The sequence below is a fragment of the Mustela putorius genome, unplaced genomic scaffold (genome assembly GCF_011764305.1).
Source record: "Mustela putorius furo isolate JIRA1106 unplaced genomic scaffold, ASM1176430v1.1 tig00003932_pilon_pilon_pilon:0A:0A, whole genome shotgun sequence".
Taxonomy (NCBI): domain Eukaryota; kingdom Metazoa; phylum Chordata; class Mammalia; order Carnivora; family Mustelidae; genus Mustela; species Mustela putorius.
The window spans coordinates 162,913-188,796 of NW_025422077.1; the positions used below are offsets into that span (position 1 = coordinate 162,913).

Sequence of the window (25,884 nt, forward strand, 5' to 3'; positions counted from 1 at the left end):
GATACCCCGCTTCATAGGTGGGGTGATGTTTCCCTCCACCGCTCGCTGAGCTGCCTCTGACCAAGTCATCGGAGGAATGTGCTACTCCCTGTTCCTCAGATCCCGAGGGTGAGATCATCAACACAATGGGCTGATGGGATGTTCCATGGGATGTTCAGACTCCCCGAAACTCGGATGATCTTGTGACAGAGAACAAGAGACTTGACTGAGGCAAGATCCTGAGCATGCACTATTGCTCCTGCTAAATTAAAGCAAACTAATTTTGGTCATTCTCACAGATTATTATAGAGGGGGGAAGTTCCAGGTCAGGAACAGCGTCACAGTTGCTAGGGACTGGGGCGATTTATTCCAGTAAAGACCCTTCAAATAGCAAAGCAGCTCTAATTGGTGTTCCTGCCTGAATGAAGTGTACAATAACCACAGTCCCGCAGTAAGAGCCACCCAGGTTCACAGAAGCCAAACAGCCATCCAAGTCAGTGGTTGTCTTTGACTTATCACCCGTTAGGAGAAACTTCAGAGAGTTTTATTTGATATAAATATTTTGTTGAACGAGAAAAACAGCATTCTTAGTGCAACTGAAGAGTAGTATTTTAGCTAATGAATAGTGGGAAGAGGCAATACAAAGTAGCAGAAGGAGTTAGGTTGCCTTCCAGGCAGAGGGAACAGCATTTGCAAAGGCAGGGAGGCAAGATGAGTTCAAGGAGAAGCAAGTTTGTTTTTTGATCTTCCTATTGTGAATTTCCTTAGGAAGGCCCTGAGTGATCTGCCCCCGATCACTGTCTAACACTTGCTACAATGTTCATTTCACTGCATTTCTTTAATCTCAAGTCCAATAGTTTGGTTTGGCTTGGTCTTTGCCTTTGTAGAATTTTGTCCTTGGATCTTCATGCATGTATGTGCACATATGCACATATAATAAGATTTGGATTAAAAGACCTTTGAGGTGTCTATTTCAATGTGCACTACTTTACACCTAATGCCCATTATACAATGATTTGAAAACTGGAGAGGAAAAAAATTAGAGCAATTGAATCTTATTCTCCATTACCTTCAATTAGAAAATCAAATACTAATTAGAGAGAAAAGAAAAGGTGTTTTATTCCAGAGATAATAGTCACACGTTAATATATTAACAAACAGATGATATATTTAAATGAGAACACTTCTTTGATAAGACAATCACACTCAAGCAAAGATACAAGATACTAGCACACTAAAATTTTAAGGTGTCCATTTTAATTTTTATATTTGTTATTTACTTCTCTTATTGGTACAAAACCAAAGAAAAAGGATGAATCACATTACCTTACATTCTAAGACTACCTCTAGCTCAGGGAAAATAGTAGTAGAAACCTGTTTTACTAGAAAAGCAGTCTGAATACCTAATTATATGTAATGAGGTTACTCGATAATAAAGAAATTGAATGCACATTATTCACGAGGACATTACAAATTTGTTAGGCTGGGATATTCAGTAAAATAGACTCATATAAAACTCTCTAGCCACATAAAAGACATTTTTAAACAAACATGCTACAGCCTTCTATTTTTGAAAATCTAAACATGATTTTTAAAAAATGCAATCTTAGTGACTTTGCAGTTACATTCAAGAATAGTGTACTTCCCATGAGTCTCCAAAAGTCAGCTAAGAACTAAGAAGAAAGGAATATAGGCCCCTGGGTTATTAAAATAGTGATCAAAGTATTTTATCAAAATTTGATTAATTGATAAAACTCATTACAATATTTTCTACTTCCCACAGTTGTGAGTATCCAGATTATTTTATTTCTTAGTCCACAACAGATTCAAATATAGTCTAAATTACAAAGGAGGCACAAAATTTGTTTTATAATTATGTTTTCTATTGCATGGAAGTACAGTTAAAGCAGAAGACAGTAAACACAGTATTAATCCTTGCAGAGGACACTACTTCATACCCCGATACTCCCTTGCTAATACAGTCTATGCCGAACCCTTGCTTTGTGTAAGAAGGATCGGAAACAGCACTAGAAAGGTCCATGTATGGGGTAAATTGTAAAAGGTCTCTGAGTTTGCTAAGTGGCACCCGCTCTTTCTTTTCTTTGAAAACCCCACAATTTAAGAAGATTTCGATCTGTTTGCCACAGCCTCAGACGGCCCTGATCCTGCAGCGTGACCGGAGGCCTCTTAATCAATTGCATATGAAGTTCAATTCCTTCAGTCCAAACCCTACCAGCTAGAGACGGTTTCTGAGGCACAAGAAGGCTGGAGTGTATGTACAATGCACTGAAGAGAGACCCTCAGAGGCTACCCTGAAGAAGGAGGAGGTCTTAAGACAGCCTTAGCAGGGTTATAATGTATCAACCATCTCAGAATGAGACCGAAGGAGGCATAACCAGAGTCCCACCGGTTTCTGGAATGGGGACATTGAAGGTGAAGTGACTAGTGCGACCTTTGCATGGAGGGACAATTTATCTCTTCTTCACAAGCTGATCATTGTAACGACAGGTGCATATTCAGCATAGTGGGTTTCCTGAATGATAGCCATCTTTATTTCAAAAAGGATATTAGTTGCTATTTTCTAAACCATTTGCATATTTTGCATTAATATGAAAAATACAGAGAGATAATCAATGACAGTGGAACACTTAAAAGTCAATGCATTATTTGAAGAATGGAAGCATTTTAAAATAAGTAATTTTAATAAGAGTTCACTTTTTCTTTTTCACTTTAAAAAGGCAGAAATGGGGATTGCCTCCCCCCCTTTCCCCTCCAAATCCAAAAGGGTACATGGGAATGACTAATAACATTAGGGATATTAAAAATGGTATAGTCCAAAATACAGTAAAAATGCATAAAACAATAATACTCACTAGTGCACTTAAAATTTAAATTCACCTCTGTCATGGGGCCCCCTAGTCACTTACACTCTATTGGTAACATAATTCAATATAAAATATACACTATGCAGGTGAAATAGAAATGAGTTTGAAAGTATTCAGAATTATTTCACTGCTTTATCGGTACTGTAGGAAATTCTGCAATAATGTTGGCAGCTGGAGCTGTGGGATAAGGTGCAATCTTGATCTCCCTATGTAGTTTCGGATACAGAGTCGGCAAAGTTGGCAAAGAGTGCTTGGAGTAGCTGCAAAAGACAGGAAGGTATTTGTTAATTAAAATCGAAATAGACTTGTATATGCTAAAAGATGCATGAAATAAACCATAAATAAACTACAGTGCTTTCATGCAAACTAGGGTAGTATGACCACTATACCAGGGACATTTGCAAAAACATTTATATTGCTGTTATTTATAAGTTTTTATTATAATTGTGGTCTTTTCCATATGGGTTCTTTAAAAAAAAAAAAAGACTTATGTATTTATTCGAGAGAGAAAGAGAGTATGCATGGGAGGAAGGAGCCGAGGGAGGGGGAGAGAGAGAATCTCAAGCAGACTCCCCCTGGTGCAGGAGCCTGATGCAGGACTGGATCGCATGACTCTCAGATTTGACCTGAGCAGAGATCAAATGTCAGACGTTTAACCACCTGAGCCAGGCAGGCCCCCCTCCATATGGGTTCTTTAAAACATTAACATCTTCAGGCTTATGATACTGTTGTTGCATTTCAAACCTCATAAATAAATTCTGCTTTTCAAGGAAGATATAAATCAAAAGCCTCAAGAAGTGTTAGGCACTAAAGGGAGAAATTTTACATTTTTTTCTCAAATTATGTTTACTAGTTAAGCCAAAATGAATTTTATTATAGTTTCTGAACCAGGCTTAAGAAAATCTGCTTAAGGGACGCCTGGCTGGTTCCGTTGGAAGAGCATGCAACTTTTGATCTTAGGATTGTGAGTTCAAGATTCACAGTGGATATAGAGATTACTTAAATAAATAAAACTTTAAAGAGAGAGATTCTTTTAGAATAACTAAAGTCTTAGGTGTGAAAATATTTACTGATCTGTTTCTACAACACATCATAGAAGCTGCACGCCCTTAGAAAAGAGGGCATGTTTCCAAATATTTATTAGCAGACATTAAACAGAATTGCGTATTATGTATTGTTAAAACAAATGGAACCTTTTAACTTAACCAAACAAATATAAAGCTAAGGCAAGATGAAACAGAGAAAATTAAGATCATGGTGATATCGTCTTTATAGAGAGAAACTAAGTTAAAAAAATTATCTGATTAAAAAAAAATTATCTGCTTTCACACAAAGCATTTTAAATGTTATGCTATTATCAGCTCATATGCCAACAAAAAAGTTATTCAGTTTTGTCTATTTCAGGCAAATGTATTTTTGTGCTTTTAAATGTGCACATATTCTTACCTTCGTGTTGAAGCAATAACCTTTCCACCAAACTGCTAGAAGTAGCTACATCTACAGGACGCAGAAGCTCTGTGTTTTTGGCATTGATATCTGCTCCAAACTCAAGTAGTAAGTTTACAATTTCTGTGCTGTACTGCTGGGCAGCAGCGTGTAATGGAGTGTCCCAATATTTGCCTTTTTGTACATCAGCACCTACATGTAAATAAGGAATGAGGATAAATACAAACCAAAACTGTTAGACCAGTCAGGTACCTCAGCACAGGTAGGAAGGTGTAACACCAGGAGGACCTCACCCCTGTATGTAATGATTTATTTTTCTCTCTATATATATACACATATACTTTCTATATACATATACAGCTATTAAATCTTACAACTTGGTACATCTGGGTAGGGAGTACACACACTTACGTTCCCTAAGATTTTTTTCTCTATGCTTGAAAGATGCCATAGTCAACAATATTTCTAAATTTTTTGAAGTCTCCAAAGTAATCCTATTAACTAGTATTATAAACACAGTATTATAAACAATTGGATTCACTCATATCTGCTTTCATCATAATTGATATTTCTTAGGATTGTTTAAGAACTTAATGCTCTTCGTCTTTTCATTTATTTTGAAGCAATAGAGCTCTTTCTGTTTCCTGGAAAACTCATGAATTTAGATGTGTGAGCCATTTAGGTAAAATGAATACATATTTTCCTGTCTTCTCACTCACAGAGTATAAATCAATAAATATACAAAAGCATTGGGCATCTTTAAGTAGAAAGGCACATTGTATTTCTACACGCAAAGTAAATTTTTTAAAAAATCTTGCATTAGGGCGCCTGAATGGCTCAGCGGGTTAGGCCTCTGCTTTCGCTTCTGGTCATGGTCTCGGGGTCCTGGGATCAAGCACCACATTGGGCTCTCTGCTCAGGAGGGAGTCTGCTTCCCCCTCTCTCTCTGCCTGCCTCTCTGCCTACTTGTGATCTATCTCTCTGTCAAATAAATAAATAATGTTTTTATAATCGTGCATTAAAAAAAAAAACCTTACCTGTTAAATTATTTATTATTGCATAGTTATTTTTTCTTAGTCTGAGCCCTGGCACGTGGTAATCATTCAATGCATGTGCAACAAATAAATACTGTATAATGCTGGAAAGAATAATAACCTCATTTTCCAGTACATAAGCGGTTAGGACACTGAGAAATATCTATCAGTAAAAATGCATAAGTCCTTTCAACTCGGTTTTCTGAAACTATCGGTAAAACTAATGATGTTTACAAGAAGCAATACGTTTTAAGAGTCCCTTTAGGCTTCCTGCTACTTTCAAATCTCAATAAATGTAATTGTTTTCTTATTTTTAAAAATATAAAATGTTTAGTAAAAGAATGATAGCCCATAACAAAAATCTCCATAGAGAAAGCATAAACTCTGTTGCTTATGCTAATTTTATGGGAGAACAGAGCCTGATAATAACAATCAATCCACAATTACTGTAATACCTTCTCAGTATCTTTTTTACCCAATATAAAATATTTGGTGGAAAGATTAATATTCTGAGCAAAGTAAAACAAAACAAAACAAGGCAATAAAAAACTCCTCTAGTTCTACAAATCCATGGGAGACCACAGCCAGAAAATAGCAATGTGTCACTGTTGACTAACAGAGGTCACATTTAAGAATCTTAACTAGATGTAATGGGAGTGAACTGCAGAAACTGCCTACAAGAAGCTTATAATTTAGCTAAGATAATGTGAGGAACACAGGAAGAGTTTACTAAAACTCTCTGTCAGTGTGTATCAGAGGCCAAATGATTGCATAAACAGTAAAGAGTCTAGAAGTCCATTTACTCATTTTACATGTATTTTAGGCCCCTCGCACATGACAGGCGCTGTGGTAGGGAAAGGAGGTGATGGGGGAAAAGAGGTAATCCACATCCTTAGAAGAGCTCCCATTCCTAGTGTGGGAGATGCCACTATGGTCTCAAAAGATGAAGGCAAATTTCTCAGGAGGCTAAAGTTGAGCCTTGAGAAACTGGTGTGTTTTAAGTAAGAGGAAAAGGCCATTCAGTCCTTTTCGGTAAATGGGACAGGACAAAGTCTGAAAAAACACATGAGTTCTTATTGGTAGAAGAGAAGGTTTTCTAAGCAGTTACTATCCTTAAAATTTCTTTTGATGGATTTATTCATGCACAGATACATATTTGGTGACATTAGAGTCAACCTTGAGGTTTTAAATTTTATGACCTTTATAAGTAGGGTTTTTGGACTTGTGGGGTGAAGTAGAGTTATCAAGAATGCAATTCTTTTATTGTGGGTTATATACTTACATGCAACAATGCTTAACATTTTTTTTTCTTTAAGTGGCCTGCACACCCAGCATGGAGCCCAATGCAGGGCTTGAACTCAAGACTCTGAGATCAAGACCTGAGCTGAGATCAAGACAGATGCTTAACTGACTGAGCCACCCAGGCACCCCAGGAACACTTTGAGCAATGAGATATCTTTATACAGATTATTTAGAGAAATATATATGGACCTGAATCATTGCTCTTGAGTATGGATAGAATGGGAGATGTTTTAAAGAAAATTACCAGCATAGAGAAGCTTCCGGATGCAGTGGAACTGCTGTGACATACAAGCCACATAGAGAGGAGTTCCTAAATGAGGAATGTCTTGGTCAACGTCTATGCCCCAGGATATCAGGATTTCTAGGCATTCATGATGACCTGCCAACAGAAGGTAGAGACGAGTTTACTTTTCTTCGATATCCATCCCCCTGCACCTCCCCCCACGCTGTTGCCTGCAGTGACCCATTGGAAGAAAAATGGAGCACGGCATGTTGCTAAAGGAACATTGTCCCCTTGTCGCTGACTCCGATAACTATGTTACCTTTACTGGCGGCCTCGTGGGTGGGAGAAGGCAGACAGGACTCCAGCTGGGGTTTGGCACCATATTCCAAAAGAAGTTCCGCGCAGCTAGCGCTGCCTTGTGAGCATGCGTTGAATAACGGGGTCACTCCATCTATTGTGATGGCATTTACCTGAACCAGGCCAAAGTTTGAGACTGAGACTCACAGTCCTCCGTGATGAAATGCGAGGCATTTAAAACAGGTACACGATCCAACAGAAATCATTGGGAAAACGTGTGCAGTAAATACCACCAAGTATATTTAGCTCCTACCCATCAATAAGCAAAGCTCTTAAAAGCCAAGAGAGAAGCAGAAATATGATGTGACAGGTAATTTTCAAGAGTGGGCATGCAGCTAGTAAATGTCATGAAAAGAAGTACATATCCAGAATCAAATACACGGAAACTAATTCAATGGTTAGGTGCCTCTCACTTAGGAAAACAGGTCCGCGAATGTTGACAAAAGTTGTGATGAGGCCGTTCATCCTGCTGGTGGCAATGTGAATTAGTGAACTTGGAAATTCTCTGAGAATCCATCTAAAGAAAATCATCCAATAGATGGGCAACTATTACAGGCATCAAGAGGTCCACTTGTTATTTAGAATCACGGAAGCGGGAAATAACTTAGACAGTGTTTCTGTATTATTATGCAGCACGCTGCCCATTTTTTGCAATGATTGGAAATCCTTCTTAGAGTGCACTGAAGGGACTGAAGCAATATGATTTTTATTCTGCTATTTTTGAAAACTATTAAGAAGGAAAGAAAAGCAAAGTGAGAACTTTGTTCCGTTCTCTTAGTCAGTAGATGTGAAATCATTCATGGTTTGGACGGGTACTTACATTAGCTCCAGCTTCCAGTAGAGTTCTGGCGCACGCCACGTGGTCTCCGAGGCAGGCTTCGTGCAAGGGGGTGATGTGGTCTATGGTTACTGCATTTACATTATAGCCCTAAATATGACATGAATCATATTGAAAGGTGAGCAAAAAGTTATATGAAATCATCTATACAAATATCATTAGAGAGGGATATACAAGATCAAAGACTCTCAGGAAATCGGGTTTAAGTTCAGCAGGGGAGGCCAATTCTGATTCCATAGAGTCAAACAGTTGTCAAAACTCCTCATTATTTTAACACATCCCTTTCTAAACCCGAGTGCCTTATGTATTTTAAGAGATTGAGCATGTTTTTTAAAAATTCTCCTTCCTTAACTTTCTTTGGTCTTTATGAGTTGTTTTGATTGTTATTGTTGTTTTTGTTTTTGTTTTGTTTTGTTTTGTAGAACTAAAGACTATTTATAGGCTGGATCACTTGCTTTGATTGGAGCTGTAATATTAGTTATATCAGTCCAGATCAGGGGATGGGGGGGAGTACTCTAAATTGTAGTAAGCTGCTTTGTGAATTTTGTCCCTAGATAGGAGTGACAAAGGTCTATACTAGATTGGGAACTCTGATTATGAAGTCAGTTACACTTAGGTTTAAAGTCCTGTTCCATGATGCAGTAATTATTTTAATTTGGATGAAAACATTAACCTTTAGATGTTAGGGTCATTGTGAGGGTTAAATGACATGATGCATGGAAAGCAATTACTGTTACAGTGTTGAGCAGATGGAAATTGTTCCACTTTATTTGCTTATCCAATCAAAACCAAGTAAACACTTTAAACATCCTTATTCTAGTTAAACTAATGATGTCAGACTAAAATAATGAAATCTTCTTAGAACATGAGACTCTTTGCTTTCTTACTATTTTTGGCAACTCATTGTCTATTGACAATCATACCAAGCACTATCTTAGGAAGATTTTTGCATCCAAATCCCCATAGCATTAAGAATTACCCTGTCTGTAATACCAGCACGGTTGGGAGGAATCTTAAAGTGAAGGCAAGGAAATAACTCTGCCAGATCTTGGTCACTACCAAGTGGCAACTTTTTAGATCTTTTCAGTTTCCTTTCAAAAATTTCGAATTGTCTAGCCAGCAGTCAGACTCGGGGAGCTAATTCCTAACTGCCCCACACTGGGCTGACCAGGTGGCAGAGTCTGCAAAGGTCCAAATTCCCTTTCACGTTGGGCTTTCAGGGCAGCTTCTGACTTTTTGGCTGGCGTGTCAGTGGATATGAGATACATGTTGAAAAATATCCTAAGACCGCTCTCCTTTCAGAGAATGGCATGACCCTTTCAGTAGGGGGTAGGGAGCTAAGGGTTATCTTTAGAAATCACTGACTTTTTTTGCGGGTGTCTTTTTGTTGTTGTTGTTTTGTTTTTATTCTCATCAAGTGGTGAGCAAACTACGGCCGCATAGTTATCATGGCCCTAAAGGAGCCTCTGGACCTACATGGTCCTTCTCTAGGTAAGGAAATGAGGGGCATCAAGATGGTGACTCACTCTAAGTACAGCCTGGAGTCCAGGTGCCTTAAAGTCCCAGGGGAACATCACCTTTCCTTCCCTTTCAGCCATCTGAGAACATCCCTTTCTCCCCGATACTGGGAAGGACTAGGACAATGACTTCCAGATCTGGGTGTACATTGGAATCACGTTGGGAAATTTAAAAAATGCACAGGCCAAGCCAGAGTCCTTTCCACACTGGTAAAGCACCTCTGCTTTTCATTTTTTCCCTGATGAATCTGAGGAGGAGGGAGGTGGAAAAGTGATTGTTCCGTCCCGTCTGTGGGCAATTCCCCGCCACATGTTACTGTTAATGTAAAAAAGATTGCTGAGGCTTCTGCTCTGATGATCCCTTTTTGGATATTTTATGAGTAAAACTTCCTTTGCAATTAGCAGTCCACATTGTATAAAGTGAAGCGTGTTTGAAGTGCTTAATGAACAATACGGACATCCAATTCCTTCTTGCTAAACTAGGTCTGTCAGTGAAAAGGTATATTCTATGAGAAATGGGAACTATTAAGACATAAGATTATACCAAAATATTTATAAAGAAATTTCAAAGATAAATGGAAAATGAATGACCTGACTGATAATAGGGGTTAAAACAAAAAAGAGAGGCGACATTTACTAGGCAGCTTTCTTATTGTCGCGTTGATTATTCTTGAAAATTAATGTTCTAGGCTCACGGGAAAGGGGCAGATTTCAAGCCATAAGTACTATTTTACCTGTGATAACAATGTTCGCAGAGCGAGAAGGCGACCTTGACTTGCTGCTTCATGTAGTGGTGACCGATCTGCCCAGGAACCTGGCGGAAAAGAAAGAAAACAAGATCTGTGAGTCCTCTGTTCTAAACCCTAGTAGATACAATCAGTTCCTGTGAAATACACACTCTTCAGAGTCTGTGTTCAACGAGGTGATCAGGATACCTGTTCCACATTAGCAGGAAATCTGAGTCTTGTCTCCAGGATCCAGACGGGCAGTTTCCAAACACAGTGGAATATATGCATGTTCTGGAACTGATCTACCCCAGAACTCCTGGACCTTTTGAACTATTCTCCAAAGAAGTGAACACATGTATGCCACAAACATACATGTTTCACTTTTTCAGGACATTTCCAGCAGGGATAGCTGCTAGAACATGCACTCCCTACATTCCATGCCTGCCCTGCTTGTCCCCTCTTCTCTCTGCACCCCCAGACTGCCCTGCCCTTACAGCTTGCCCCAGGGTAAAAGGGGGCTACAGCAGGTTGTCAAGGGGATCGAGGAGCCCTTCCCTGAGTCCTGAACTGTGGAAAAAGCTAGGAGGGCCCTAGAAAGGGGTGTCACAGGTTGGAAGGAGCAGACTGCTGTCAGCTTTGGAAATGGTCTTGAAAAGTGCCAAGGGCTCACTCAGATCTCACTGATTCTCCATGTACCAGTGGCAGTACTGATCCCTCAGCCCCATACCCTGATGAAAAAGGCACTGACCTGCCATGTCCCCCTGAGTTCCCCCTCTTTACATGCCTTTTGCAACCCTCCCATTAGAAAAATCAGTGCCTCCTATGTAGAAAAAATCACCCCTTCCTTCTCTCCCCAAGAGGCATCCAACCACACCCATCTCTCCCACTGTAGTCTGTCTGGGAGGTTTTAGATGATACTGGGTTGGTGCACAGTAATTTTCTTATAATTTAAACAGGATCAGCACTGTTGATTCTATCGAACAGACATGGGAGATCATGTTGGAGGTTTTTACTGTGATTAAACATGCAGACTATGCAAATGAGAAAAACATTAATTTGGAGGGGATCAATGAGTGATAAACTGAAGAGCCGGCTGACTAGGGAGAAAACATTCCGGATGGGATGGGATTATGTCTGCTACTATCTGTCTTCTTATCTACTCATTCTTATCTACTCATTCTTCCTCCTATTTTGGATCCAAGAGCCGCAATAAATACAATTTTTAAAAACCATGCTAATCAGTGATAGTGCGATTCCAATAAAGCCACTTAGCTGTTAGAAACAAATTTTTTGAAAGGCATGTCCAAAGCTCCTTAAATAGGTCAGATAAATTAGTGGAAACATGGTAAGGAGTCCTACTTTAGAAACCACTTCACTGCTCCTGTGCTTTTGTACCTTTGAGAACGCCTACACAGACACCCAGGCTTCTATACTGTGGTCTTACAGAACTTTTGCCAAAACCCCGTAAAGGAAATTCCACTGAGTAAAATGTGGGTCACACACATATCACAGGATAAATGAAACAACCAAGTGAACCTGGTGGAGAGGAGAGAAGCCAACTGCCAATCATCCACCTATTTTTTTTTTTATATCCAGTGATAATATGGGATGTTTTGAAAGATAAAAATCCTAAGGGCAGGACCAGACCTTCTCCTTACTGTACTAGTAGCTGGGGCCAAATAGCAATGACTATGCACGACAGCCGGGCAGGCTCGCTGAGCGCTCTCTCATTTCCTTTTCACACGCGTTCAAGTGTGTACAATGGTTGGTTCTATTCTAAAGCTGGGGAATGAGAGCCAAAGGAATGAAATCGTTAAGGAGAGTCACACATGATCTAACTAGGGCTGGGCCTTCCGGTCATGACACTGTGCTGTTTTCCTTCCTATCCACCATGATTTCTTGCTTTTTCAAAATGATTAGCTTATTCAAAAGCCAGACATCCAATTCTTGGAGCTGTTAACTGGAAGAAGAGCTACTGTTACTAGCTCTGGGGCATCCTTTCTTTCCAGTAGGTGATGCTCCTATTATATAGTAAAAGGAGAATTGAAGTAATGCACACCAGTAAACGTTGGTTGATAGGATCAAATTTGGTGGCAAAGCAGTAATTCTTAAGAAAGTAGAACATGATATCACTGAAGAAAGTGCAAAAATCACCATCATAGGTAATATTATTTGAGGGAACAACTACGTTTCGAGTTTCAGCTTCTAAGATGAAATCTAATGCTTTAAAAATCATACACATCTGTTTTATTATCAAAGTAAATAACTTGGTTGCAGAGTGAAACTCTGGAGAACTTTGGACATATTGATTTTATTGTGAATATTTAAATAAGAAAATTATAACAGTCGCTTTCCAACAAGATCGCATCAGTCCAGCTTATTCAGCAGAGCAGTAGTAAATTAATAAAGTTACACTATCCAATGTTTAAATGTATGCATGTAAATAGTCATTTGTAGCATTTGTAAATGATCATGCCTTCCCTCCTGTATAATGGCTTAATAAATTTCATTACCTTCATTGATCACTAAAAGATAGATGCGGAATGACATGATGCCACTCAGGATTGTTGCTTCTTTCATTGTCACTAGCTAAAGGGCAACTGACCAGAAGGTGGGATTGGGAAAATCTTAGAGAAGTGGTCTTTTGGATTCGTTTTAGGCTTATTTCTACCTGGCATGTTCATGAAAACCTTTAAGGGACAATAAAGCTAACAGTATTTGCAGCCGACGGGAGCTTGATATCCCTCTTTTCATATGAATGCATTTGCCCATCAAAATTATTATATTAAACTTCTGAACAATTTCAGCATTGCTTGCTTCACAAAAGAAAGGACAAAAAAAAAAAAAAAAAAAAGGAGAGGCTCATTTAGAAAACAGGCCACAGAAGTAATAAAATAAAGAAACAAAAGTATTTCAATGCCGTGTCCCATATGCCAAGTGCCAGTTTCCCCGCAGACTCTCCCATAGCTTCCTGTCCCACTGCCCCGCAGCTTTTTGACCCACTGACATTGTCTTCATCACTAAAACTTAGGTCTAAGAAAGATGGGGAGAAAAAAGGCTGACACCTATGTGTATTTGCTATTTCTATTAATATGACCTCCAATGGCAAGACAAAGGAGTTAAATGTCACCGTAATCTGCAGGAAAGGTTCACATGGGGGTGTCAGTGACAAACCACTGCAAATCGAGAACGTTGGACGAGGAATCCGTGGGTCCATGAGTCAGGGGCAGAGGGTGTGAGAGTGCACCCCCTGTTGTTTTCCTGGGATGAACTCAGCTCTGCACATGTGCATGGGACCCCTGCTGTCTGTCATTATTCCTTCAAGAACTAGGATAGTGGGGTGGGGGGAGACTGATGGGAGGAGTTAATGGGGCTGGAGCCCAGCAGCTCCCCAGGGGAAAGACAGAGGGGCCAGGCAGGCCAGGATCTGCATCCCAGTTTAGGACAGTGGCTTCCCCCATGAAGTCACCTAACTTTTCCCCCAAAAATGGGCAAGCACCACCAACAACTGGACAGGATTGAGGTGGGGGGGACTGGAAATAAACAGGTGAAGTGCCTGATCCATAAACGCACAATAGATAATCACCGAGTATCTTTGCTAAACAAACTGGTAAATGAGAGAGATTTTGATATGAATCTTATGGAACCATCATTTTTCTCCAAAACTAGAGAAATTCAAGCCATGAATAGCAGCCACTATTGACTAAAATAATCTTCACTGCTATCAGTTTAATTAAACTAAATAGAGCAGCTGAGTGACTAATAAATGCATTTAAGCCAACAATCAACATCTACTGCCATGTTTTCTTTTCCCAAGTAAGCCATAGGAAATAAGTCCATCTACTGAAGGATGACCATGCCTGGATTCAAAGCAAAAAGCTTTTTGTTTGTTTGAACTCTGCTTACTTAACTCCCAAGCAACCCCACTTCATTGGCTTTCTTGTAATGCCGGAGAACAGTCTCTGAAATTAATCCAGGAACAGGTGAGAATCAAAGGCTACCAGATCAAATTCTAGCTCCTGTTCTGAACTAAGTCTCTACCCCGCCCTATTTCTTCCCTCCAAAATCTGACATTCGGCAATTGCAAATTTCCATTCAAATGTGTTCAATATAAAATCTCTTACCTTTCAATATGGGTATGCTTTATATTACAAAGATTTATAAGCTTTCTTGAAACCAAGCAAAATTATACATATCTTCATAGATAGCAGTTCCGTAACTTTCCAGTCTTGTCAGACTTTAATGGGCTAGCTCAGATTTTTTTTAAAGGTCCAGTTTAACTCCTGAGGATAAGTTACTCACTGTGACAACTGTTTTCTACAAAACACCTGTAACTTTCCCCACGCTAATCGAATGCTTACTGTGAAGGTCTCACTGAGGCTACACATGAGCTGACTTGACTATATTTAGACACAACACCCGTCCCCAGACATCTGGGATACAATTTACAGGGAGCGCGCCTGCCCCGTTCTGTAAACAACTCATTGCTAGAGTAATAACATCCACTCTCTTAGCTAATACCCGTTTTGGTGAAGGTATGTACCATACCTAAATCGCCGTCTCCCCATGGCACTTCAAGCCAGCCACTGCTGAGGTAAATCCGACTCATATCTCTTTGTTTTTATCAACATTAAAAAAAAAATCGCTTGTCATGTGCTTTGTTCCATTCAGCCATCTTAAGGAGCTCTGAGCTCCTTGTAACATGACCTTTCACCTCTAAAACCAAACACGGCTTGCGAAGATCTGTTTTATTTTCCAAATTGCTTTTTCTTACGGATTCTTTCTCCTTGACAAATTGCTTATCCTAAGATTTTTTTTTTTTTTTTTTTGCAGTATGTGCCTTGCAATAAAATCAGAGTAGTACAATTATAGCTCTACCCATAGCTATGATGAAACCGATTTATGTTTTAGAAAGTCATTTCCTGCCTCTCCTTCTTAGTCCCAAGTACAGAAGTAGGCTGTAGACTCACTCCCGAGTGAACCTTCCAGTGGTGCAGAGGGCTCTCTGAGTTTGGGTTGCACCCACTTTCCTCAGTCGGTCCCAAAATAGGAAAGTCAGGACACTCATCTCAGACAGGCAACTGTAAGGAGAGGTGTGAGGCAATGGCATCTTCACGTTTGAATCAGTGCCAAATGTTAATGCATTTTACAGCTCCCTTTGCTATAAAGCATTAAACCAAAAATCTTCTTTCTAATGGCAATGGATTTACCATGAAGCCAATGAAACTCAAGTTCAGGACCCCTACATTGCATGAACACTTTCTAAGACTGTGATTTATGTTATTTTGCTTAAAGAAGATCCCCAAATGCAGATAAGCTTCAGGCTCAACATCTGGCCCATCCTTATGCACAGGTTTGCAAAATAATTAAAAATCACCAGGCATTTACTAACCTTGACTGTGTACTTTGCTGTTTAACCACGTTTATAGAACCACACAGACCCATGGGGACATGCTTGACAAGGAGGGAAGTAACATACTATTAAAACCAGTCCCTTCCAAGCTTGAGACTCTCCTTTCTTTCCATTCCTGTTGACTTTCTAGAAGTTTTCTCAGAAAAATCTAGTCCAGATCTGAAACCACCAGTTGTGTCCCGGGAACTTCAGGTATAAATGGTGAGTTGCATGGATATGTGACTTACTCTAACTGATCTCTTGTTCATGGTCTAGGATCCCTTCATTATGTCTTAAGAAGATAATGTCTGGCCCCAAACAGAAAAAAAACAACAGGCGAGTGAAAAAAGTATCAGGGTTGATCTAAAAAAAAAAAAAAAGAAGAAGAAGACAAAATTTCCAACAAAGTGCCTCACATCGGGCTCTCTGCTCAGCGGGGAGCCCGCTTCCTCCTCTCTCTCTGCCTGCTTCTCTGCCTACCTGAGATCTCTGTCAAACAAATAAATAAAATCTTAAAAAAAAAAAATTTCCAACCAAGTGAAGACAATGGATTCCCCTACCATATCCACAAATATCCAAAATCAAGAGAGAAATATTTTAACACCCTCTCCAGGTAACAGTGCTGCTCTTGGAAGAGACTACTCAGTCATCCCAATTAACTGTCACTGGTCCTGGCACTGTGGACAGAGCACGCTGGATGTCTTCAGATGGATCCAAGTTCAAATCCCAGCACAGATGCTGGTTGTGTGATTTAACCTCTTGAACATCAGTTTTCTCAGCCATGAAGGGAAGGATAAGTCTATGTACATCACATGGTTGTAAGTGAACATGAAGTACTTAGCATAGTACCAAACACATCAGAAACATGACAACACCACAAATGAAATTCCATTTTAGACAATTATTTCCCTGTACCTGCCTGTTAGCTTTTTATTACCTCTTCTAAATAGAAGTTAGAACAACTTAACTTACTTAACATTATGAGGCTTTAGCTCATCTTCTTCCTCTTGTCTATATCTCTGTAGGTGATATAAAGAGATAGGGAATGATCAAAATTTAGGGACAATGTTCTCATCCATATGGATAACTGTCCAATCTATAGCTCTTCCCTGGTCTCTCCCACAAAATTTACTGCCAATTTAAAAATTTACATTTAAATATTTTTTTGGCCTCTCTAGACATTTCTAAAACCAAACACATCATCTTTCTCTCAAAGATGATTTTGGTTATCTTTTGCTTTAAACAGTACTATTGTTTAAAGAACTTATGGTATGGTCTTAAACCTAACCACAATAATTTTCCAGGAAACTTCATATGTGTTGACTGGTCTACATGCTTCTTTGCGAGGAGCTAGTTATTATCACCTGGGTTCTTCTCAGTCTATGTATCTTCATCATCACAAGCAGGGTCCTAGCATCTATCTCTACTCACTCTTAGGGGGATCTCTTCTGGCCCCATGGATGGGAATATTATTCACAGGTCGATTAGCCCAACTTTGTATCTCCAGACCAGCTCTTTCCTCTAAGTTCCAGACTTGAATTTCCAGCTGGCTTTTCAATTTCTCCAGTTGGGTATTTAAATAGGCAATTCAAGTTCACACGGAAAACCAGCATGTGCTGTGCTCCTCTTACCTCTCCTCCCTATTCACACCTGCCGCCTCCACCCATCCAGGCGCTCCAAGTTCAAAAACCTCCATGTAATCCTTCCTTTCCATTTCTCACAGCCCACAGGCAAACTTCAGTGAGTCTTTCGCCTCTCCTACTCAAATATAATCCAGCCACTGTTGCTTCCCTTGCGTTGGCCACCCTTACCCTCCCCCCAACTGGTTGCAAAAGTCTGGGCTGATGGTCTGTTTCCACTCGAGCCCTTCCAATAGTCTGCTGTAACAACAGGCGCCAAAATGATCCTTCTTAAGTCAGAAAGAATCCAATGGCTTCCCCTCTTACCCAGAGGAAAATTCAAAGTCCTTGTTATGACCTCCAAGTGTCTCCAGGCCCCTCTCTGATCTCAGTTCTAGGTTGGACCCCTTCCATCAGTCACAGTGGCCTCTTTGCTTCTCCTCAACACACCAGATACACTTCCCTTCACTCTGCCCACCCTGCCTTATTTCTGAGAGATGCACGTGGCTCTTTCTGACTTCTGTTCTGCCCTGGCATGTCACTCTCTTGGACATGCCCTTTCTTGACCACCTCACAGGAGAAAGTCCTTCTTGTCATTTTCTTTGTTCTCTTTACCCTGCTTTTGTGTTTTTTCTTCTGAGCACTGATGGCTGCTAGAATGTAAGATCTTGGAAATTAGAACGTGGTATATTTTGTTCATTACTGTGTCCCTAAGACCTAGTATATGGATTACATTCACGACCTGTTGAATCAATGTTCACATTCTCAGGAGCTGCAGAGACGAGCTTGCGCACTCTGCTCCTCGAGTCGTGGGTCCTCACTTTCCGCCAAGCCGCAGGCCTGCCCCATGAGTGAGTCCAAAGGGTATTTCTTTAAGGCGGTGATCTTGCCCCTCACGTCCATCCACTATGCAGTCATTTATTAAACACATGGTGATGTGCGAGGGCAATTTTCACCCTTCTAGATGCCAGAGATACACAGAGATGGATGAAGTATGGTCTGCCTCCTTTTGAGTTTGGACTGCACCGTCCCTGAAAGGTCTTCCGGGTTCCCAACTCTACCCCGCCCTTCTTTAACGCTGCCACTGAATTACACTTCAAGAGCATCCAGAGCTGCTGCCAGCCCCTACAGTGCCTTTAGGAAAACGAGAAAAGGAACCCGTTTCCATAGCAGCCAAGACCCATGCTGGGCACACATGCTCAGTTTACACAAATGCAAAGGGCTGCCCTCCGCCCTCCCAACCCCCAAAAGACTTCTGGAATCTTGTTGCTCTCCCGCCTGGAAACTTTAATGGCTCGTCACGGAGTACTGCCTAAGATGCCCATCAGAGAAGAAAAGATTATTTACAATGTGATTAGACCTTCCATTCTGATGTTCTATTACTTGCCTCCACACAGCCTATGCTTTAATTAAACTGGACTGTTGTATCCATTCCCCCAATTTTTTCTTTTTTCCATATTGTCTTCCCCCTGCTCAATTTTCTTTCTTTCTTCCTTTCTTTCAAGATTTTATTTATTCATTTATTTATTTTAGGAAGAGTGCATGTGGGCAGGTGCAGGGGGACTGGGCAGAAGGAGAGAGAAGTAGACTCCCCGCTCAGCATGAGCCCCAAGCCGGGCTTGAGCTCATGAACCTGACATCATGACCTGAGCAGAAACCAAGAGTCCCTCACTCAACGGACTGCATCATCCAGGAGCCCCACAATTCTCCATCTTTTGTTACAGAGTCCTCTATTGGGTGGATCCGCTTCGCTGGTTTATCTGTTCTGCTCACAGGGCTTGAGAGGTCCAGACAGCAGAAGCTGCTGGAAGATGGCTCCCCTCACCTGGAGATTTAGAGTCCGTGGGAGGAAGGTACGTTGGTAGGGTGAGGAGAAGACAGAGAAGAGAAAGAAGGACAGAGGCCGGAGGGAAGTGGGAGAGCGGAGGGGCAAAGGAATGGAGGGAGGGGGGGGGGCAGAGAGCGACAGAAATGGTTTTGAGGGGCACCTGGGTGGTTCAGTGGGTGCCTTCAGCTCAGGTCATGATCTAAGGGTCCTGGGATCAACCCCACATCGGGCTCTCTGCTCAGCAGGGAGCCTGCTTCCCCTCTCTCTCTGCCTGCCTCTCTGCCTACTTGTGATCTGTCAAATAAATAAATTTAAAAAATCTTTAAAAAGGGGGTGCATGGGTGGCTCAGCGGGTTAAGCGTCTGCCTTTGGCTCAGGTCATGATCTCAGGGTCCTGGGCTCTCTGTTCAGCGGGGAGCTTGCTTCCCCCTCTCTCTCTGCCTGCCTCTCTGCTACTTGTGATCTCTGTCTGTCAAATAAATAAATAAAATCTTTAAAAAAGAAAGAAAAAGGTTTTGAGGTTTTGAAAGCCCAGCATGAAGCCCAGCAGGAGCCTGAGTCCCAGCTTTGGCCACGCCCCAGGGGGGGTGATAGGACCTAGTCCCTGCTTAGACCACGCCCCAGGGACATGATAGGACCTAAGTCCCGTGGTAGCCTGGAGGAAGAGGCGGGCTCTAGGCTCCTGCGCCCACTCAGGACAGAGCTCCGCGGGGTAGGTCTGACGTGGCGGCCGCAGACTGGCTGAACTTGTTTCAAGGCTAACTGGGCTGGGCCAGCCGGTCCGCCGCAGGAAGGGGCTGAAGGCGGGATAGGCTCCGCACTGCGCCAGCTTTCCGCGCTCACCTCTGCGCAGAGCTGAAGAGGCCCGAGGGGACCTTATTAGAAGGATCAAGTTCCCAGTCAGCCCGCGGGATGGGAGCTTGAGGCCGGATTTAATTCGGAAGTCAAAGAAAGCTGTGCTCTTTCGACCACGGCACCTCAGAGATGCCTTCTCTCAACAAACGAGGCAGTTTTCCCGGGACCTCCTTGCAGAGCCCAGCCCGGAAGTGTTCTCCTCAGCTCGGCGGGAGCCTCCGCGACCTTCCTGGGTGGTCAGGAGCGACGCTGCCGACTTAGTCTCTGCAGAGTCTCCATCCCCGCAGCTGCTCCTGCTTCCTCAGCTGTCGTCGGGACGGTGTTCGGAAGGGCGCTGAGAGGGCGTGTGGAGCTGGGGACGGGCCCCGGCGGGCTGCGGAGGAAGGCAGATCAGGGTGCGGCGTCTGCCCGTCGGTGTTTGCTGCGGCGACTCGGTAGGTTTCCGTGGCTGCATCTGTTTTCTCATCTGTAAAGCGGAGGTGACCGGGATCTACATTTTCTAGTTGTCCTAAGGGCTAAATGGGCCTGTGTGGGAAGTGTTTGATCCAAAGTCTGCCGTTAATAGAACCCTGTCACTCCGTTGTACCGAGGTTCAGTGCTGTGGGCGGAATGGCGTCCGCGTAAAATCCCTGTGTGGAGATCCTGGTGCCCGCTGTGACAGTATTAGCAGGGGCGGCCTTGGAGAGGTTCTTAAGCCGAGAGTGGAGCCCCCGCGAGCGGGATCGGTGTCCTCGTGGTTCCCCCAGCCCCTCCCCCACGTGAGGATGCTGTGAGGAGCCGCCAGCAGTGAGCGGGAAGAGGACCCGCATGGAGAACATGACCTTGGTGGCACCGTGATCTTGAACTTCCAGCCTCCGGAGCTGGGAGAAATAAATTCATGTATAAGCTGCCCAGTCTGTGGTGTTTTGCTAGAGCAGCACAAAGGGACTAAGATACGATGGTTTTGTCTGCCACCAAATTCCTCTGGTAAACCCCAACACCCCGTCTCACTCTATTTGGAGGTATGGCTTTTAGGAGGTAATTAAGGTTAAGCAAGGCCATGAGGATGGGGCCCTAATCTGACAGAGTTGGTGGGCTTATAAACAGAGAGAGAGAGAGATCTGCATCAAGAAAAGGCCACGTGAGCTCAGAGCGAGCAAGTGGCCGTCTACAGGCCGGGAAGAGAGCTCTCACCGAAGCCTAGCCCTGTGACAACTTCGATCTTGGACTTGAAGCCTCCGAAACTGTGACAAAGTTAATTTCTGTTGTTTAAGCGGCCCAGCCTCTTGTATTTTGCTATGGTGGCCCGGGAAGATGAAGACAGAGATTAAGTGCTTTGCCTGAACTCAAGCCCGGAAGCAATCTCAGTCCTTGCAAATGTTCAGGGAGATTTATCTTGTCCCATTCTCTCTTCAACCCCAGAGCGCATAGTGGCCCATAATACTTAAAAATAAACTGATTAAATGATCTAAGAGTTGCCTTCTAAGAATGAAAAAAAAATGTGGAACTGCTGTCTACATTTTCATATAATAATGTGTATATTTGAAATCGTAGCAACAATGACTGTATTTTTTTAGCCAGTTACAATAGAGGAACATTAAACAGGACGACAAATATATCATAAAACACAGAAAGCTATGATATTTTCCAAGTACAACCATTCCATTTGATTGTATATCCTTCCCAATTTTTTTCTAAATACACATTTTTAAAACAAGAAGTGGAAAGGTAAACAACGCAAAGACTGAGATCATACCGTGGTGTTTCATACATGGTCATAAAAAGGAATCCATAGATGCATTCTCTGTACACTAAGCCATGAAAAGAGTCCACCCCTTTGCCATGCCATACATTTACGTTTCAGAACCCATGTTCTGGAAAGCACCCAAGTTGAAAGTTAGTATTTGCAAAACAAACAAACAAACAAAAGAAAACAACAACAACAAAAAAAAACCCCCAAAACCCACAGGTCACTCTAGTTTACTTCAGGACACCAACAGATCTGCAATGGCTGCTCTACTAACCTTGACTGGTCAGAATACCCCAGCTAGCTTTTTGTTCAGAAGAACATTCTTCTACACTTGCTCTGGTTTTCATGAGCATCTGCTTTACGCAGTTCATGTCATCGGCAATATCTGCAGGCATAGTTTCTGTCTGCTACAGCCAGGTGTCAAAGTCAAGTGCTCTAGCCGGAAGAAATGCCAGAGGCTGGATTTCTAGCTACTTTTTGCTCCCCTTTGGACTTTCACAAAGATTCCTGTGTGCCAACCCGAGAGGGGCTGGGACACTGAGCTCTATTCAGAAGCACTTGGATCGGGTTGGGAAGGAGCTGGTGGGGGATGGGCCAGAAGTGCAGTAGGATTTTCTATTTTTAAAGGAAGACTCAGCTGCAGCCGGAAGTATTTAACTATTTGCACGGCACAGAAAGGGAAGAATGTGTAAAATTGCATTTCCTATTCGGAAGCTAAATAAACATGAACTCCTTATTTAAAATAGGAAACCTGATTTGAATTATGTACAAATCTGTCCCTTGTAAAATTGACCCTTGAAAATAGGTACAGACAGAAGGCTGCCCCCAGAGAGCTCAGCGGTGATGGGTGACTGGTGAGCCTTTCTGCTTCAGCCTCGGGAATAAATAGTGTGTGTGTGCATTAGGGTCAGCTGGTAGGTGGCTCATGTTCCTTTGGTAAGAATCTAAGTTTAGAATTGGCTTCCATGCAAAAATCACAGCCCTGTTATTTACATAGGCACAGCTCACTATTGTGATTTTTTTCTGGAGGTCATTTCTAGGCCAGAAGGCATCAGTGGTCAATTTAAGTATGATGGAAAGCATTCACCCTAAAAGGTAGGGCAATGAGAGGAAGAACCACACATGTGCCTGGTGTTTTCAGTTGGCACGTAAAGTTGAACAAGGCACACTGGCCATGACCTAGTGGAGAGCAGGAACTGGCCCATGGAGGTCTTCAAGGATTAACTGAGCCAGGAGTCCAGTTACGCGGTATCAACATATCCAGGTCTGTCTTGATGAAAAATGGTCACGGATTCCATTCTCTTTCTTTACCATTTTATCACTATGTTTAGGCTCTACCTTCCATTGGTATTTACAGAAAAAAAAAAAAAAATTAATGGGCTCTTGCCTTCATATAACAAACCAGGTAAGAACAAATACGTTTTGTGAATAAAGTTATTTCCTGTGCGTTACCCCATTCAGAGTTGCTGCCGGATTCCATCGCCAGCATTTATCTCAAAATTATCACTAATGGACACCACTATCTTTTCCTTATCTTGAATTAAGCTTTAATCCTTTAAACTAAAGGACTGGGGGCAAGCGGCTTAATGATACCTAGGAGTCCTCTTCTGTAAAATGAAGAACTTGGATAAGATTACTGTCTTCTGGCTCTGGCTCGGACACTGAGCTGGGGGCGTAGTCCAAGACCACAAAGGAGGCCACACCTTGCCAGAAAAACTGGACCAGCTAGCTGAGGCAGCTTGGATGGGGGGCACATTCCCAGGCCTTGAGAAAGGCTGAAGGGAATTATTTCTCTGACAGCCCCCCCCACTGGGTTGGGTACTCAGAGTATATACATCTGAGATGTCACAGATCTACCACACTGTATCTCTTAAATAGTGGCCACTCAAAAAAAAAAAAAAAAAAAAAAAAAGATGTCATTCGAAAATGGAATTCCAAAGAATACTTAATACTTCAAGAGGGTTTTTTGTTTTTTTTTTTTAATGTAGTCCTTTGGGGGTAATAAATTTCCAGGGCAGTGGGGAGAAAAAAGCCATTGGATTTCATCATAACTACATACTTAGTTAAGTGAGATGTGTGCTGGCCTGCAGAATACATTTAAAAATTCACATAAATAATCAGGGGCACTCAGGAAATAATAATTACTTCTTTCAAAAATTTTAGGTACATCCAAAGCAGAAATAATTTTTAAAAAATGACTCCAAGAAATTGAAGGAAAATGTTACAGTTAATTTACTGGAAAAAATAAGGAAAAGAATATTAAATCTATGGAGTAGCTCAACTGTATGATTTCATTTAAAAAAATGCACAGTGAAGTAAGAGTGTTTGCAACTGAATCACTTAAATGCTGATCATCTAGGATTGTATAAATACGGACCCACTACGAAATATCTAGATATATAGAAGAATCTAGCATCTTCCCTCGTGTCAGTGCAGAAGTGGATTTGGGAAGCAACAGGATATCATTGAGCCCTGTGAGGAGGCAGAAGTTTTAAAGCAAACCAGCAGTAGATAAAATACTCCAGGAAATAATTAAAATTATATTCCGTAGAAGATAACAGACTCCGAAATATTACATCTCAGGAAAAAACGTCTTAAATATGGTGTAGATTAGAGATGACATACTATTACTGCCCACAAGGGCTAAAATAAAATTTTACACCTTTTAGGCAGGATATGGGAAATGAAACGGGGCCATTCTATTCCCATTTTAACCAACGCTAATGTGTCTGAAAACTCGGGGACCTGAGTTTGGGCTGGTTGCCAGTCCTCCGTGAGAGAGCACTGTGAACACTGGAATAGTTTCAAAGGATGACGCTGGAAACCGTCAATGAGCTAAAGGCACTTCTAGAGGAGAGGAATCTTAATACTTCAGAAATTTCAAAATGGAAAGTTGAAATCTAAGAGGGATTATGATAGAAATCTGTGATGATGCCACACACTGTAAGGAGTGAGTACACATTTTCAAGAAATTCTAAAAAAGCTACAGAGTTGGATCAACTTCTGACAGTTTAAAGATTACAAGTGGGACACTAATACTTCTGTTTGTTTTTTTTGTTTTGTTGTTTACACAAGCAGTCACAAAGTTCAGGAGCTCATTGCTTCCAAAAGGCAGCGTTGAGCCCCCACCCAAATCTTCAGAAACAGATCAAGATGAAGGGACTCCAGCTGGAATCCTGGTTGGCAGTTTCCCCCACATATGACAGTGGAATACTCTAAACTCATACAGTCTCCAGCACCCAGTTCAACATTATCAACTCACAACTTGTCTTGTTTCATCTTCAAGCCACCCGCAGCCCTCCCAACCCCAGTCCTGGGATTATTTTGAAGCAGACCTCATTATATGATATGACCCATAAATAGTTCACTATCTACCTCTAAAAAGATGAGGACTCTGTCTAGTCATAACTATAGTATCCTAATCACACAAAAAACAGTAATTCCATATGTCATCAAACACACGTTGATTAATTTTTATTTTCCGAAGAGCAACCCAGTTCATAAACTGCCTTCTAGAATAATAACTATATGGACCATGTTTAAATTCTTTATCTTAGAGTAAAAGTCTGCGATCTCTCCATTTTCTAAAATTTTTTTTAAAAAATGTTATATTCCCATCCTTTAAAAAAAAAATGTTTCTTTTCTCTAAAGTACAGATGACTCACTAAATGCAAGATAAAAACTTCGCCTTAAATCATCACAGGATATGTTAGATTCCCTTGTACCTGCTAGTGCCAAATTTCCACCCTTGCACAGTCGCATCTGGAACGGGCCATCGTTCAGTTCCGGGAGGCCGCCTTGCTGTGGGTGTCTCTACCAGGCCACACGCACATGGAGCTCATAACCGTCATCCCCGAGCCGCCCTCTTGTTCCATTTTATTTTTTATTCTATTTTATGTAAACATGGGTACCTAAATCTGTTAGCCTAGGGATGGGGAGTGAGGGCAGAGGAGGTCTGAGGGCAGGCCTGACCTTGGGGGAAAGCATAGTGATTGTTCTCTAACAGTGAACCTTTGTCCAAGGGTCATTCACTTCTCTGAAGGTTGCTGGGAAACCTACAGTGACATCTTGTGGTCCCTGATTGCTCCTCTCTTAGTTGGTACTGAGTGGTTAGGAAAGGTCACAGGGATCTGAAAAAATCACAATTCGAGA

The 25,884-nt window shown here is 41.6% G+C and overlaps 1 protein-coding gene across 4 annotated transcripts in view; it reads right to left on the reverse strand.

Annotated features, from left to right (window-relative positions):
- Positions 1 to 1,073: 1,073 nt before the first annotated feature.
- Positions 1,074 to 25,884, reverse strand: part of ASB5 (ankyrin repeat and SOCS box containing 5) — a 49,617-nt gene continuing 24,806 nt past the window's right edge. Inside the window, exons 1-8 of one of the 4 annotated variants that reach the window (XM_004775565.2) lie at positions 25,458 to 25,698; positions 16,674 to 16,720; positions 10,316 to 10,395; positions 8,047 to 8,154; positions 7,189 to 7,339; positions 6,891 to 7,025; positions 4,311 to 4,502; positions 1,074 to 3,124 (exon numbers count right to left, since the gene is read on the reverse strand). In XM_004775565.2, coding sequence (XP_004775622.1) covers positions 2,997 to 3,124; positions 4,311 to 4,502; positions 6,891 to 7,025; positions 7,189 to 7,339; positions 8,047 to 8,154; positions 10,316 to 10,395; positions 16,674 to 16,680 — 801 coding nt within the window. In that variant the 5' untranslated portion in view covers positions 16,681 to 16,720; positions 25,458 to 25,698 and the 3' untranslated portion in view covers positions 1,074 to 2,996. Of the gene's footprint in view, positions 3,125 to 4,310; positions 4,503 to 6,890; positions 7,026 to 7,188; positions 7,340 to 8,046; positions 8,155 to 10,315; positions 10,396 to 14,857; positions 14,934 to 16,673; positions 16,721 to 25,457; positions 25,699 to 25,884 lie in introns of those variants that run through there. The other 3 variants (XM_004775564.2, XM_004775563.3, XM_004775562.3) reach the window with 3 other exon arrangements.